The sequence below is a fragment of the Sinocyclocheilus grahami genome, unplaced genomic scaffold (assembly GCF_001515645.1).
Source record: "Sinocyclocheilus grahami isolate Dianchi unplaced genomic scaffold, SAMN03320097.WGS_v1.1 scaffold848.1, whole genome shotgun sequence".
Lineage (NCBI taxonomy): Eukaryota > Metazoa > Chordata > Actinopteri > Cypriniformes > Cyprinidae > Sinocyclocheilus > Sinocyclocheilus grahami.
This window is the reverse complement of record NW_015506027.1, coordinates 332,732-346,524: the sequence shown is the minus strand read 5'-3', so window position 1 is coordinate 346,524 and position 13,793 is coordinate 332,732. Positions and strand designations below refer to the sequence as shown.

Here is a 13,793-nt window from a genome sequence, read left to right as displayed (position 1 = left end):
ATTTCTCCTTTTGACACCCGTCTCTTCATAGTTACCGTTGTTCCATCCGTGCTTTGAGGAACATGTGACAGCCTTCACTATTGTTTCTTTTAACAGAAGATGCTTACAAAGAATCGTGTATGTTTGTGGGTCTGCGTGTGTGTGTGTAATGTAGTGAAAGGCCTGATCGCGTGATATTTAGTGAGTGATGCTCGTGCCAGAGGGCACCATGTGCAGTGCCATAAATAGAAACTGCTAGCTGTGTTTTTAATATGTTTATCTGTGCTGGCTCTGCATCCTTTTATTCATATGTAAACAGCACATTTACATAAACAAGGGGAACGGTATATATTGATTTTTGTGCTTGGAGTAAATAAAGCACAGATTGATGTGATAGTGTGTGTGTGTGTGTGAATATGGTAAGGGTTCAGCTGATTGCTAGGATGTGTTTCTGTGTTTTCAGATGCACATTTTATGGTTTAATTCTCTACTAAATTCTCCACCACCCTCCTTCTTTCTGTGTCAGATGTGAATTTAGGTTAGGGTTCATGTAAGGGTGGTTTCTGCCTAACTGTCCGTCCCTCTTTCTCTCTCTTTCTGTGAATCTGTTGGAGGATTTCAGTCATGGGGATTAATAGGAATTTCTCAAAAAATGTAGTTCGTAGTTTTCTTGCTGAGGTCTGCCTTCTGTTACTCTTACTGAGCTAATAAATAATTTTACATTCATCAAGTGTTGAATATCTCTATGATAGGTTTATAGTAACTGTTGCTTTGTCAGCTCAAGTCTGTCAGTATATTACTCCAGTGTTCGTACAATTTTGAAAAAATTTTGGTTGAGTCAAGGACATGTCTGAGTCATATTCACTCCAAAATCTATTTTATATATACGTATATATATGTGACCCTGGACCACAAAACCAGTCTTAAGTCGCTGGGGTATATTTGTAGCAATAGCCAAAATTACATCGTATGGGTCAAAATGATTGATTTTTCTTAGGATATTAAGTAAAGATCATGGTCCATGAAGATATTTTGTAAATTTCCTACTGTAAATATATTAAAACTTAATTTTTGATTAGTAATATGCATTGCTAAGAACTTCATTTGGGTAACTTTAAAGGCAATTTTCTTTGCACCCTCAGATTCCAGATTTTCAAATAGTTGTATCTCAGCCAAATATTGTCCTATCCTAATAAACCATACATCAATGGAAAGCTTATTTATTCAGATTTCAGATTATGTATAAATTTCAATTTCGAAAAATTGACCCTTATGACTGGCTTTGTGGTCCAGGGTCACACACACACACACACACACATATATATATATATATATATGTGTGTGTGTGATATATATATGTGTGTGTGTGTGTGTGTGTGTGTATTATGCATTTAATTAAGATGATTATTAAAAGTATTAACTGTCAATATAAAAAAAGTGTCATTCAAATAATTATACAATAAAAGAATTCATTTCTTTATGCAAAAAAAAAAATCACATACACTTTTTGTTTTCCTTCTTTTTCTATTTTATTTATGGGTAGAATGTGACCTGGATATGTTCACAAATATTATCTCTCTAGTACACCAGTGGTATAGGTATGACAGTCACAATACTCTCCCTCATCTTTTGGAAGACACAGTGGAAAATTCCAGAATATTCTTGAACACATACATTCAGAGTGCAGCATCTCCTCGTAGTTGTCTCCATAGAAACTAGCATGCTGGATCATGTGGTGCTGTTATCTACAGACCTGATATATGTGACCTGAACAGCCGGTGTGAGTGAGTGTGTGAGTCTGTGAGAGCATCAGCAGAGAGAACAGTTTGTACATACCAAATGCTCCTGCACACACTGTACGAGATACTCGTTCAAATTAATCTTCATCTGAGAACACAGCCTCTCTAATCAGAACAAATGCACTGATTTTAGAGATGTAATGTTGTGTGATATATATATGTGCCAAATGCACAGGGACACAGTGTACTCAAATTGGGCCAGCAAACTCAGACATTCATTACAGCCTTCATTTTTTTATCTATTTATTCATCTGGATTTGATGGCTTGCTTTGGACTGGTAGTTTTCATCCCTCATCATGCGATTTAATCTAAACACAGCCGTTGGCCTCATTCTTATAATTCCAATCCAGATTATTTATTTATTTATCCTTCTCATTCTGTGTGTATCTCAATGACAGTGTGTGCACGAGGAAACTCTAAAGTACTTTTTTTTTTTCAATTTACAGTGTAGAAACATTTCTTGTTGTAAAATATGTCCTTGTTGTTGTTATTTTGTTTTTTTTTAAGTGAACTGTGCTATTCATTTCTAAGTGACGTTTGTATACAATTTCTGTTTAGAGAATGATTAAACAAGTGAAAAATATTACTTAGATTTACACGTAACGATAGGGACCAGAGACATGGTGGTGGGCACTACTAATTTGTGACAATAAGCAACCATCATGTTCCTGAGTTTGGGTGGAAACAGGAGATCCCAAGTCTTTAATATCCGAAGGGATCCACAGAAAATCCAAATGCATGTGTGTTTTTGTGTGTGATCACACTTATCCTCTTCAGATACTCCCTTTGACTTTCCAGTGAGCCAAAGCCCTTGCCTATACCCCATTCCTAACATTCATATCTAAAGAATTAATAAACAATAAACTAAATAGTTTGGTTTGAGGTTGTGATTATGGTGGTATGTCATTTTACCACAGGCCCTGGATGTCGCTCTCTCTGTGCAGCAGCCTGGCCGCTTTCTGTCTGTCTTTCCAGCCATGCTCGGATAGGTAACACCACCAAACTGTCACGAGAGATCTCATTTAGTCATCTTCCAGTCATTTAGAATGGGAAATATTTGCTCCATAGCTATATAATTTGAATAGTTCAACACAAACAAAAATAGTGCATGGTAAAAATTTTGTCATAAGGTAGAGTAAAATTACATACAAATTACAAAATACATTAACTGCTTTCTCTAGTCAAAATCGTTATTTGATATGACTGAATCAACCAACAAAAGTAATTTACTATTTTTATTTAACCATTTATCATTTTAATACCATGTTTTTGGACATGCTCCAAAGAATATATGATATTCTATGATATCCCTGTTGAAAAATCCAGCATATGCTGGTTGATATGTTTTGAAGCATGGCTGCTGGTTTGAGCTGGTTTAAGCTAGTCATGTGCTGGTCCTGAGCAGGAGCTAGTTGCTTAGTACCAGCACATGACCAGCAGCCATGCTTCAAAACATACCTAACCAGCATATGCTTGTTTTTTCAACAGGGATACCAGATTTTTTCACTGTGTCGTGGTACCTTCATAGTACTTTTTGTTCACTGTAAGGATTTTTAGGAGGGTCATTTTAGGTTGAATAACAACAAAAACATATAGGTAGACCTGAATTTAACTAAATTAACAAAACAAGAGTTTGCTTATGTAATATTTACAGTACTATTCAGTGCATTTTTTTTAAAGGAATTAATACTTTTTATTCACCAAGGATACATTAAATTGATCCAAAGTGTCAGTAAATACTTTTACTTTCATATAAAAATAAATTTTTCAAATAAATGCTATTCTGTTAGACTTTCTATTTATCAAAGAATCTTGTAAAATGCATCACAATTTCCACAATATTAAGCAGCACAACTCTTATTATTGTCAACATTGGTTGCACAAAATTACTGTGTTTTGATCAAACAAATGCAGCCTTGGTGAGCTTAAGGTGTATCATTAGACAGTTTCCTCTTGCTAGATGAAACTATGTCACATTTAGATTGAGAAGATGTGCCGTGATGTGTTTGAATGTGTTTGGTCTCCTTTTGAATGTGTGGCACTGCTTCTGTCTAAGTGACATAATTCTTTCCATTAAGCAAAACGCTGAAACGTTTATTCAGGCTTTCCTTCAGAGCGGGTGCATAATTTCCTCATCTGCCTTCCAGTAATTATGTGGAAGAGTGGAAGCCTTTATTTTTTTTCTTTGGAGGCTTGCGGTTTGCTGGTTGTATGATTGTGTGTGTGTGATGTTTAATCTTGCAGTGTAATGAAAAGAGGATTGCTGAGAAAAACAACAGCATCAAAGGAGCACCACTCTGTCTGTTAGCATAACCATGAACATATCCGGCCTGGGTGTGGACACGCTTGACGAAGCTTGTGTTTGGACGCCTGTGGTTGAGCCCTACTCAGTGTGTATGTGTGTGGTAACTAGCTACGGTCTGTCTCCAGTGGAGTGTTTGGGGGACAGCAATCACAGCATGTCTCCTGTCACGGTAGACCATCATAAACACTTATTACGAGGCCTAGACTGCTCACTGATTACATGCTACTTATGGACTTATCGTGTTCACACAGAGATGCACACACAAGCAGAGACTATGTACACTATCCTTTATTTTACATAGCATAGTGATTACGTTTAATGATTTTGTAATCTAGTAAAGCCACGTTCTCTATACTGTACACCTAAGTTCATATATATATATACAGTATATATATATATATCTCAATATATATATAAGATTTAGTTTACATTACAAAATGTAATATATGGGCAAATAAAACATTTGAGGTAGTGTTACTTTTTTTTTTTTTTTTTTAGATATTTACATATGTATTTTGTCAATTTCAGAATTTACAAGAAATGGCCAAAATATAATCTAAAATTGAAAATGATGTATTTAAAATACATTTTGTTTGATATTTTATTTATTTATTTATTTATTTAGAAGAAAATATATGATGTAAACAGTCATTTTTACCTTTTTAAAGGTTTGGTTTAAATTACAAGATGCAATATGGGGCAAATAAAACATTTGAAATAAAGCTACATTTTTTAAATGTTTTTTCAGATTTTGTTAAATTTTAGAAGGTACAAGAAATGGACAAAAATATAATATTAATAAAAAACTAACATTAATATATGTGCCATTTAAAATTGTTATTTTTGGACATGTTCCATGGTCATTTTAAAGAGTACCATGGCATATAAATGTGGTAATCTTTCCATAGCATGGTATAGGCCTATATAAAAGTTATCACTCAATACCACAATAGAACCACTGCACAGTTTTGTAAGGGTATTGGGGACAAAAATCTGTGCCACACTGACATCCATAGTAGCGGATTATCCGAGGTCAGCAGTGATGTGATCAGAGCTGATGACACAGTCCTGTGGGGTGGCAGATTGTGCAGATGTGGTCATGTGACCACAGGCAAGGGCACTGTTCAGCACTGAGTTACAGTTATATAAGGACATTACATTTCATCTCAAAGCACACATATTCCCTCACATCCCACTGAGCCAGAAAAAGACTGCAGCAATCTCTCTATTTCAAGCCTGTGTTTAAATAATGTAACAGAGACATTCGTCAGAAGTGATCTTTGCGTTATACATAAAGACTTCCAGGTTTAGAAGAAAATAGTTTTTGTATTAGGTATAAAAAAGAAAGAGGAAATATCTGACCAACGAGCATTTTAATGATTGGACATTTATCATAAATAGGATAACATATTTCTATTTATTTGATTGGATAAAATTCATAGTCGAAATAAGAAAAGATTAGACATTTTTTTTATTAAATCCACAACATGCCTACTGAGGGTTCTTATTCTTTGATGCACAAAGCAGAAGAGAACAAAGATAATAATATTAATAGTGTGTGTATTTGTGTGTGTAATTTCTACAAGCGGTTGACATTATATTGATATTTTGACACTTCACTTCAAAAAGTCTCCTTTCATTAAGAGTGATCAATTATTTGTAGATGATTTGTTGTGTAAATTAATTTCTACAAAAGCTATACGAAGCTTGAAAGCATGCTCTAAGGGTCAACTACAGTGAAAATATATCTGCCAGCAGGGGGCATCAGAGAGACTCTCTGATTCATGGAAGGTGATTTAAAGGGATAGTTCACCCATAAGTGAGAATTCTGTCATCATTTCGCACAGATCTTACCGCTATATTCAACGGCATTCAGTATTCAGCCTATTCAGAGTCTATTCAGACTATTCAGAGTTTTCTGAAGCCATACAGCATACAGTGATGACTAGGGGTGAGAAGATTCCCTCGTTTTCTCAACAAATCTTGCTAATGCATATACAATGATTTTGAAACATAGATTTTTGAATCATGAATCATTTCTTTTGATCAAGAATCTATTTAAAATGCTGTAAATGATTCTGTAAAGTATCATTCAATATTTGTAAATATATAAACATTACAGTTTTTACATAAGCAGATTATCGGAGACATACCGTTGTTTGCATATAAGATGCTTTAGGAGCAGCATTTACATAATCCCCTATGCACTTAAAAATTACAGAATTAAATTACATCTCATTGTGAATCGGACTGAATCAAATCATTCGGAATTTACAAAAATCTTTCCTTAAATACACAGCTCAACTAGTCAAGGAAGACCGACGGTGGAAGAGGAAGAGAAAGATCTTCGTCTTCAAAATGAGAAGAAAAGTCAATGCATCCTGCATCTCCGTAAACTCATCGTTAACGGCAATCGGCGACTAGAAGCTCTCGCCCTGGTTGTGCAGCACATCTTCAGTGAGGTTGGAGAACTTTACTGTTTCATTTTTTGTCTTTTGTCTTTTTTTGGCTAGATGTTTCTTTGTCAGGTTTACTCCCCATTCATTTTCTATTTTTCTTTCTTGCCATGGTTTTAATATATAGATATTCAGCATATTACTGATTTTTGCCAAAGTGGTCTTTGGCAGAGAGCTGTACAAAATGGTGTTTTATATATCTAATTTATCATCATTTAAGATAATTTAAGAATACAGCAAAAACAGTAATTTTGTGAAATGTTTTTGCAATTCAAAATAACTTTAAAATGTAATTTATTCCCATGATGGCAAAGATGATTTTTCAGCAGCCATTTATCTAGTCTTCAGTGTTGCATGATCCTTTAGAGATCATTCTAATATGCTGATTTGGCGCTCAAGAAACTTCTTCTTTTTAGCAATTTTGAAAACAGTTGTACTACTTAATGTTTTGTGGAAACCAACAGAAAGATCAAAAGTCACACAAATCTTTTGTGACATTTTAAATGTCTTTACTGTCATGTTTTATCAATTTAATACATCCATTGCTAAGCAAAAGTATTAATTTCTTTCAGAAAAAAACTGATTTGAACTGTAATCTGTTTAACATGAGACATATCTTATATAATGAAGTCTTGACTATTCAAATAATCTTCAATCAAGAGATCTTTGTTCCTCTGTTCCATTAGTCAGATTATAATTGCAGGTATCTCAAATTATCATTTCATCCTTTGAAAATGTAATTGGGTATGATGCAATTACAAACATCTGAAATGTAATTATGGATAATCAAGCGTACTACAAGGGCTTGTCATAACGTATGTGCCTGTCTGTTTTGTCTACAAAAAAAAGGTAAATAGGAAATGTTTCATATGGTGGTACCATTAACCAGCATTTCCAGGTGTGTTGAAACTAAGAGGGCTCCAGGGGGGATGTTCTCTCACATTCACTCTAGATGTCATGCATTATTTAGGTTAGTCAATAAGCCAAGTTTGACCTAACCCCTTCACATGATCTCTTTGCAACCCACCGAAACACAGGTTCTTCTATTCATTCATGCTCATCGCCATCAGATCCACACGCTACTGGGCCTCTTTAGTTCGATGTTGCACTTGTGCGTTGATCTCCCTCCTTTAATTTACTTCTTCCTTTTCCACCATTGTTCTGGAAATGGAATGTGGCTTCAGCGCAGCTTCGGTAGCGACTCAACTTGCACAATATAAGTTGAAGAGGAAACAGTTGGCCTCTTTGGGGTCTCTGACTAAATGTCAGAGCCATCAAACTCTATGTATACAGCCTGGCATGATCAAATATCTGGGAGTGTCTGTAAAAGCCCTTTATTTGGTGATTGGCTGTATCCTGGATACAGACTTGCCACAGTGCTAATCTCCATTCACCTTCTTTTGGTTTGCAAATATTTGCAGATCAAAGGAGCTGTCAATCAATTACTAGGTGTAACTAAGTATTTAAGGATTCCCATTGGTCTGAATAAATCAACCATGAGGTAAACACTACCAAAAACAATAGTAAGATAGTAAGTCACAGATTTTTATTCTCTTAGGATGTCACAGAAAATTGTTGATAAAACAGAAATTACAACTAAAGGGGTCATATGATGCGATTTCAAGTTTTCCTTTCTCTTTGGAGTGTTACAAGCTGATTGTGCATAGATAAGATCCCTGAAGTTGCAAAGACTAAAGTCTCAAAACCAAAGATATATTCTTTATCAAAGTTAAGACTCTGCCACGCCCCCCTAAAACGGCTCGTTCTAACACGCCCCCACATATCTAGGTCACTATGTGGGAATATTTGCATAATGCGCCCAAATGTGCACGCAAAGAAAGAAGGCGTGGTTTCAGTAACCGCAGTTAGTGTTGAAGCAGCATGTCAGGGAGACGCTGCGTGTTTCTAGGAGAAAGCAAAAGCACTTTATTTGGCCTTCCGAAAGTAGATGCATTTATTCAGTCATTTTTTTAAATGTTAAGTCTCAGGTATTTAGTTTGTCTAATCAGTAAAACTTAATAATTAATCACCGGCATTGAAATGTCCTTGCCACACTGCTCACGGCTTATTGAATGCCTTTTTTAATGCTTTAACATCTTGTTAAGAAGTTTCTCAAATGTTTGTGTAGACCAGGGGTAGGCAAGTTCGGTCCTAGAGAGCCACAGTCCTGCAGAGTTTTGCTCCAACCCTAATCAAACACACCTGAACAAGGTAATCAATGTCTTCAGGATTACTAAAGCTATAGGCAGGTGAGGTTTTTTTCAGGGTTGGAGCTGAACTCTGCAGGACTGCGGCTCTCTAGGACCTAACATGCCTACCCCTGGTGTAGACTAATAGACCACTATCCACTATCGCATACAGACTTACTTAAGTCTTAAATACATCCAATTATACAATGTCAGCTTTGATCGTTCTGAAACCTCTGTGTGTGAGAGTGAAGTTTCAAACCTACTGTTCATTTGATTGGGGAGTTTAGTAACACCCTACCGTTTTGCGTATTGGTTTATCTGACAGAGTAGGTTTGAGCGTAATCCCGCCCTCATGGGCCCTGAGGCAGAACCACTGACAGTAAAATCATCTAGATGCACAATGTTGTACTGAATTATACACTAAACTGTCTGATAATGTGTGATCATCTGAAGGCATGAACTGTCTTGTATTTCCTCCATGACTGGCTGTAATAGTTCTCGATTTTGAATGTTGAAATTGATTGAGGCCAGAGAGGTAAAAGCCTGCAAGAAAATACAAATGTAACATCCACTCAAATAGAAGTGAATTAAGATATTAGAGATTATAAAAGATATTAGAGATCATAAAAAGTACACCAGAATGGACTGGTGCAGATAGGTTGGAGAAAGTACTGGCCCACTGACGGCAGCCAAAAAAGGCGTTCAAGACTGTGACAACAAATATTTGTTCTTTGAAATAATGTGCACCCATAAATCATTCACAAGACTAGGAATGTGTATTAAGAAAGTGAATAGGGTCAATTTTGATTTCATGTTGACTTTACATTTACTCTAATCTGCCTGATCTCATATCTAGGTAAACACTATTAGCTAGGTTTAAAGTTGGGAACTTAAATAGGCTTATGTGAGCTAATGTTAGTGTAACTATGTTAATGGGTTACTCAATGTGCACCCCACACCCAGTCTAGTAATCTTCACCCCAGGCGTACAATTAAACCCAGAATCCCACAACTTACTTACTTACTTACTTTCTTTCTTTCTTTCTTTCAAATTTCCATTTTAGCATTCTCATTCCACGCATTCCTCGGTGTCCTATATATAATGCAAATTTGTCATCTTATCTCCTTATCTCTCAATAATAGCAAGCCTTCCCACATCAATTCTTCTTATCAAAAATTAAACAGCTTAAAAAAAACACCTAGGATACTTCACTAATTTTGCACCTCTACTCCAGAAACCCCACGTACTGTCTAGAAAACACAAATCTTTCACTTTCTTTCCACTCATGAAAAAAGGGAGACTTTACTTTGGGGAAAGTTGACCATTTTAGCCCTTGTGTCACCCACAGTGATTGATAGTGAGCACAGAGGAGGTGGGATGTTGCTGTGAGGAATGCACCAGCTGCTGTTGAGTCCCAGGGGGCGGGGTTTGGAGAAGGGGTGTGGTTTATTTTCCCACCTCACTGCTGTTTGGCTGATAACAGTAGAGCAATGTTTCTCTGTAACCCACCCACCACTTTGCACTTTTACCATATTTCATAGAATATAATTACATGGTATTTTTTGACTATTTTTTTATGGAAAATACCACTGTGGAAGTGTCTACTAAAAATGTTATATTTCAAGTAAAACTAGTTCAAATTAAATTTGTTCAAGCACATGCAAATGGGTTGTTTGCTTGTGCTTGAACTGTCATCAAAACTATTGCATATGGATTTTATTAAAATCTAACTTTGAGCAAATACCTCATTACTTTTTAATTGAATCATTTCCCCCCTGTCTAATTACTCATTTGTTCTGATTCGTCATGTATTTTTCTTACACAACTTTGCAGACCTGTGGTCTTCTGCCATGTAACGGTTCCCATGTTGACCATAATATTATATAAGCTCCAATACACCAAGCACGATCTCATTTATAGAACAGCCATGTTATGTAACTCTGATATCACCTTTGGACTTACTTCTTGTACCCTGGCAAAATGTGATTCATCTATTATTTTGGTCTCAGCATATCAATAAGAACCAATCAAATTGCTTGCCCATAAAAAAGAAATATTTTCTTCATAACCACAGAACCCACTTTTCCACCTACTCACTCTTTCAACATTCATCTTTCCATTTTCTCTTATCTGAGTTTCCACTCCCTCTCTCTTAGGAGGAATACGGGAGTAGGTCTGCGATAGGGAGGGAGTTGTTTCTAATGCAGTGTGCCTGGAGACTGATGCTGACAGACCAGTTTTTAGTGTAGAGAAGGAGGAAAAGTTGAAGATTGTTGGGTTGTTTGACTGGTAGGGGAGAAGAGAGAGCAGGAGCGTGAGTTTGAGGAGAAGATGGGCTCCTCCGGGAGCAAACCTGGCCTGAAGAAGCTTCCTGGCTCCAAGAAGAATCAAAAGGTGCAGTTTAGTTCCTTTGAGTGGTTATTTTGCAATTACTGGTATTGGCAGATTTACTAGTTGCTACTCTGTTTCTCAGTAACTTCTTTCTCAAAGTGTAGGTATGTTTTGATTCTTAACTTCCTGCTCATCAACCAAACCATTGTTAATCTTGATAGGTGATTCATTATGGTTTGTGATGGCAGTTGTGTGTCATGTGTTGTGCATATGGAGTAATCTATTTTGTTTTAGCTTTATTTATGTTTCCAGTTTTTCAGTTTGTGCATTCAAACTTGAAGTGCACAATCACATGCTTGCTTTTCCCCCCGAGTCTGTAGAAGGTGTTCTTTGTGTGTTTTGCCCATGCAAAGTGTGTTTTTGTATAGTTTAGAAGTGTGAGCTTTATTTATGTTTCCAGTTTTTCAGTTTGTGCATTCAAACTTGAAGTGCACAATCACATGCTTGCTTTTCCCCCCCGAGTCTGTAGAAGGTGTTCTTTGTGTGTTTTGCCCATGCAAAGTGTGTTTTTGTATAGTTTAGAAGTGTAAAACTCCTGTCCTCTTATCCCAGGCCATGAACCCGGGTGTATGTGAGTACAGTAACCATAACAGGGAGTTTGACTTCAGTTTGGACGTGAGGTTTGTGTGTCAGCATGTTCTGTTTGTCCATCACGTGTTCAGCAGTCTCTGACAGTCTTTATCACAGAACATAGTAATCTCAGGCCATGTGATCTTTGGCTATGTAGAGGTTACTTTAACATTAAGCGTCACTTAATCACAGACACACACACATATGTCTTTCCTGGAACATTTAAATCAGCCTCAAACTGACCCTTGATCATGCCTGCAGATAAGAAACTGATTGTGATGGTTCTTATCCAACAACAACAACAACCCATTCTGCCAGTACTGACAGTGTCCAGCTGAGAGTCACACATAATGCATGATATCATTGCAAAAGAGTGTTTTATTCATAATTCTGATCAAATGTGAGTGTGTATTCATTGTGTAAAATAAATCAAGAAGTGGCTTGGTTTTTTACAGTATGTTTGAGGTTGTATTGAAGCATTTCTTGAATCTTTTCAAGGTTTTGGGGAGATTTTAATGTGTGGCCTGCAGTGCAGTTGTTCTTATTCTGTGGACCACTGGTGGTCCATGACCAGATTCTAAGTTATTGGCTGATTAAAAAACAAATGCATCTAAATTAATAATTATAATAGACAAAGAAGTAACAACATTATGTTAAATGACTGATTAATCAATTAATAACAATAACACAATTAACTAATTATGTTAGCAGTAGTTTGGGATTAAAATATGTTCTTCTTTAACAAACAGTGGGCTCATAGAAGTTCATTGGCTGTGAGTGGAAGTAGCTAATTTCAATGAAAGAAGAATTAGCTAAATATTTGGTGGTTTCCCCCAGTAGCCATTATTTTGTTATCATCTGTATTTATATGCTTATTAATATTTTGAATTGGCTTTTATTTTTATATTCTCAGTTTTCATTTAAATTTAAATTTGTAGTATTTTTTGTGCTTTTGTCGTTTTATTAGTTCTTTTAAAGCTACTTTTATATGTAGCTTTTATATTTTATTGTATCTTTAGTTTTAGTAATTTTAGTGCTTCAAATTCATTTTATTTCAACGAAATGTACATTTTCATTTAAGTCGTTAATCTAATATTTAGATTTTATTTTACTAACAAGTTTTTGTTTAGTTTTAATTAACAGCACTGTCCCCTAGATTTGGTTTATTAGGTTGTTTTTCATTTTTATTAAAATGTTTCTAAAAATGTATTGTGACAAGCTATACTTCTAAAAATATTTAAGACAACACATTCTTTTTGGTATTAAACATTTGTATGATTAAAAAAAATTATGCACCTTTTATGACTTTACATTTACTTTACTTTACATTCTTTCAAAAATACATAATTTTTTAAAGAATATAAATTAATCTTTTCCTTTACAGTATATTCTATAAGTCTAATACTGTATGTGACCCTGGACCACAAAACCAGTCTTAAAGGGTTACTCCACCCCAAAATGAAATTTTTTTCATTAATCACTTACCCAAGTCGTTCCAAACCCGTAAAAGCTTAGTTCGTCTTTGGAACACAATTTAAAGCAGCACTATAACTTTTGGCGCTCTAGCGGTTAATAAACAGAACTGCACACATCCCGCGGAAGAACATTCCAACCGGAGCTACTTCTCTAAGTTTATGTCTATGGCGATTCACGCAGGTATGTGTTACTCCGCAGCGGTGACGACCCGACCAGGCTACAATAGTCTAAATATAAGTACTTATTATAAGTGTACCGTAGTGATTCGGAATAAGACAAAAACGCGGTTTGGAAGATAATTTCATGATGTACTCGCTCATTATGTACATTTTGCAAATTTTGAACACAGAAAAAGTTGCATAGTGCTGCTTTAAGATATTTTGGATGAAAACCGGGAGGCTTGTGACTGTCCCATTCATTGCCAAGTAAATTACACTGTCAAGGTCCAGAAAAGTATGAAAGACATCGTCAGAATAGTCCATCTGCCATCAGTTGTTCAACCGTAACGTTATGAAACGACAAGAATACTTTTTGTACGTGAAGAAAACAAAATTAAAGACTTTATTCAACAATTTGTCTCCTCTGTGTCTCTCCGCATCACCGTAGCGCCATTTTGGAGAATAACCA

The 13,793-nt window shown here is 35.7% G+C and overlaps 1 protein-coding gene across 1 annotated transcript in view; it reads left to right on the top strand.

Moving 5' to 3' along the window:
* mtus1b (microtubule associated tumor suppressor 1b) overlaps positions 1–13,793 on the top strand; it is a 41,645-nt gene that overhangs the window by 19,523 nt on the left and 8,329 nt on the right. The window contains exons 7-9 of the mRNA XM_016247668.1: positions 2,697–2,815; positions 3,858–3,925; positions 6,384–6,546. Of these exons, the coding sequence (XP_016103154.1) occupies positions 2,697–2,815; positions 3,858–3,925; positions 6,384–6,546 (350 nt within the window). The remainder of the gene's footprint in view (positions 1–2,696; positions 2,816–3,857; positions 3,926–6,383; positions 6,547–13,793) is intronic.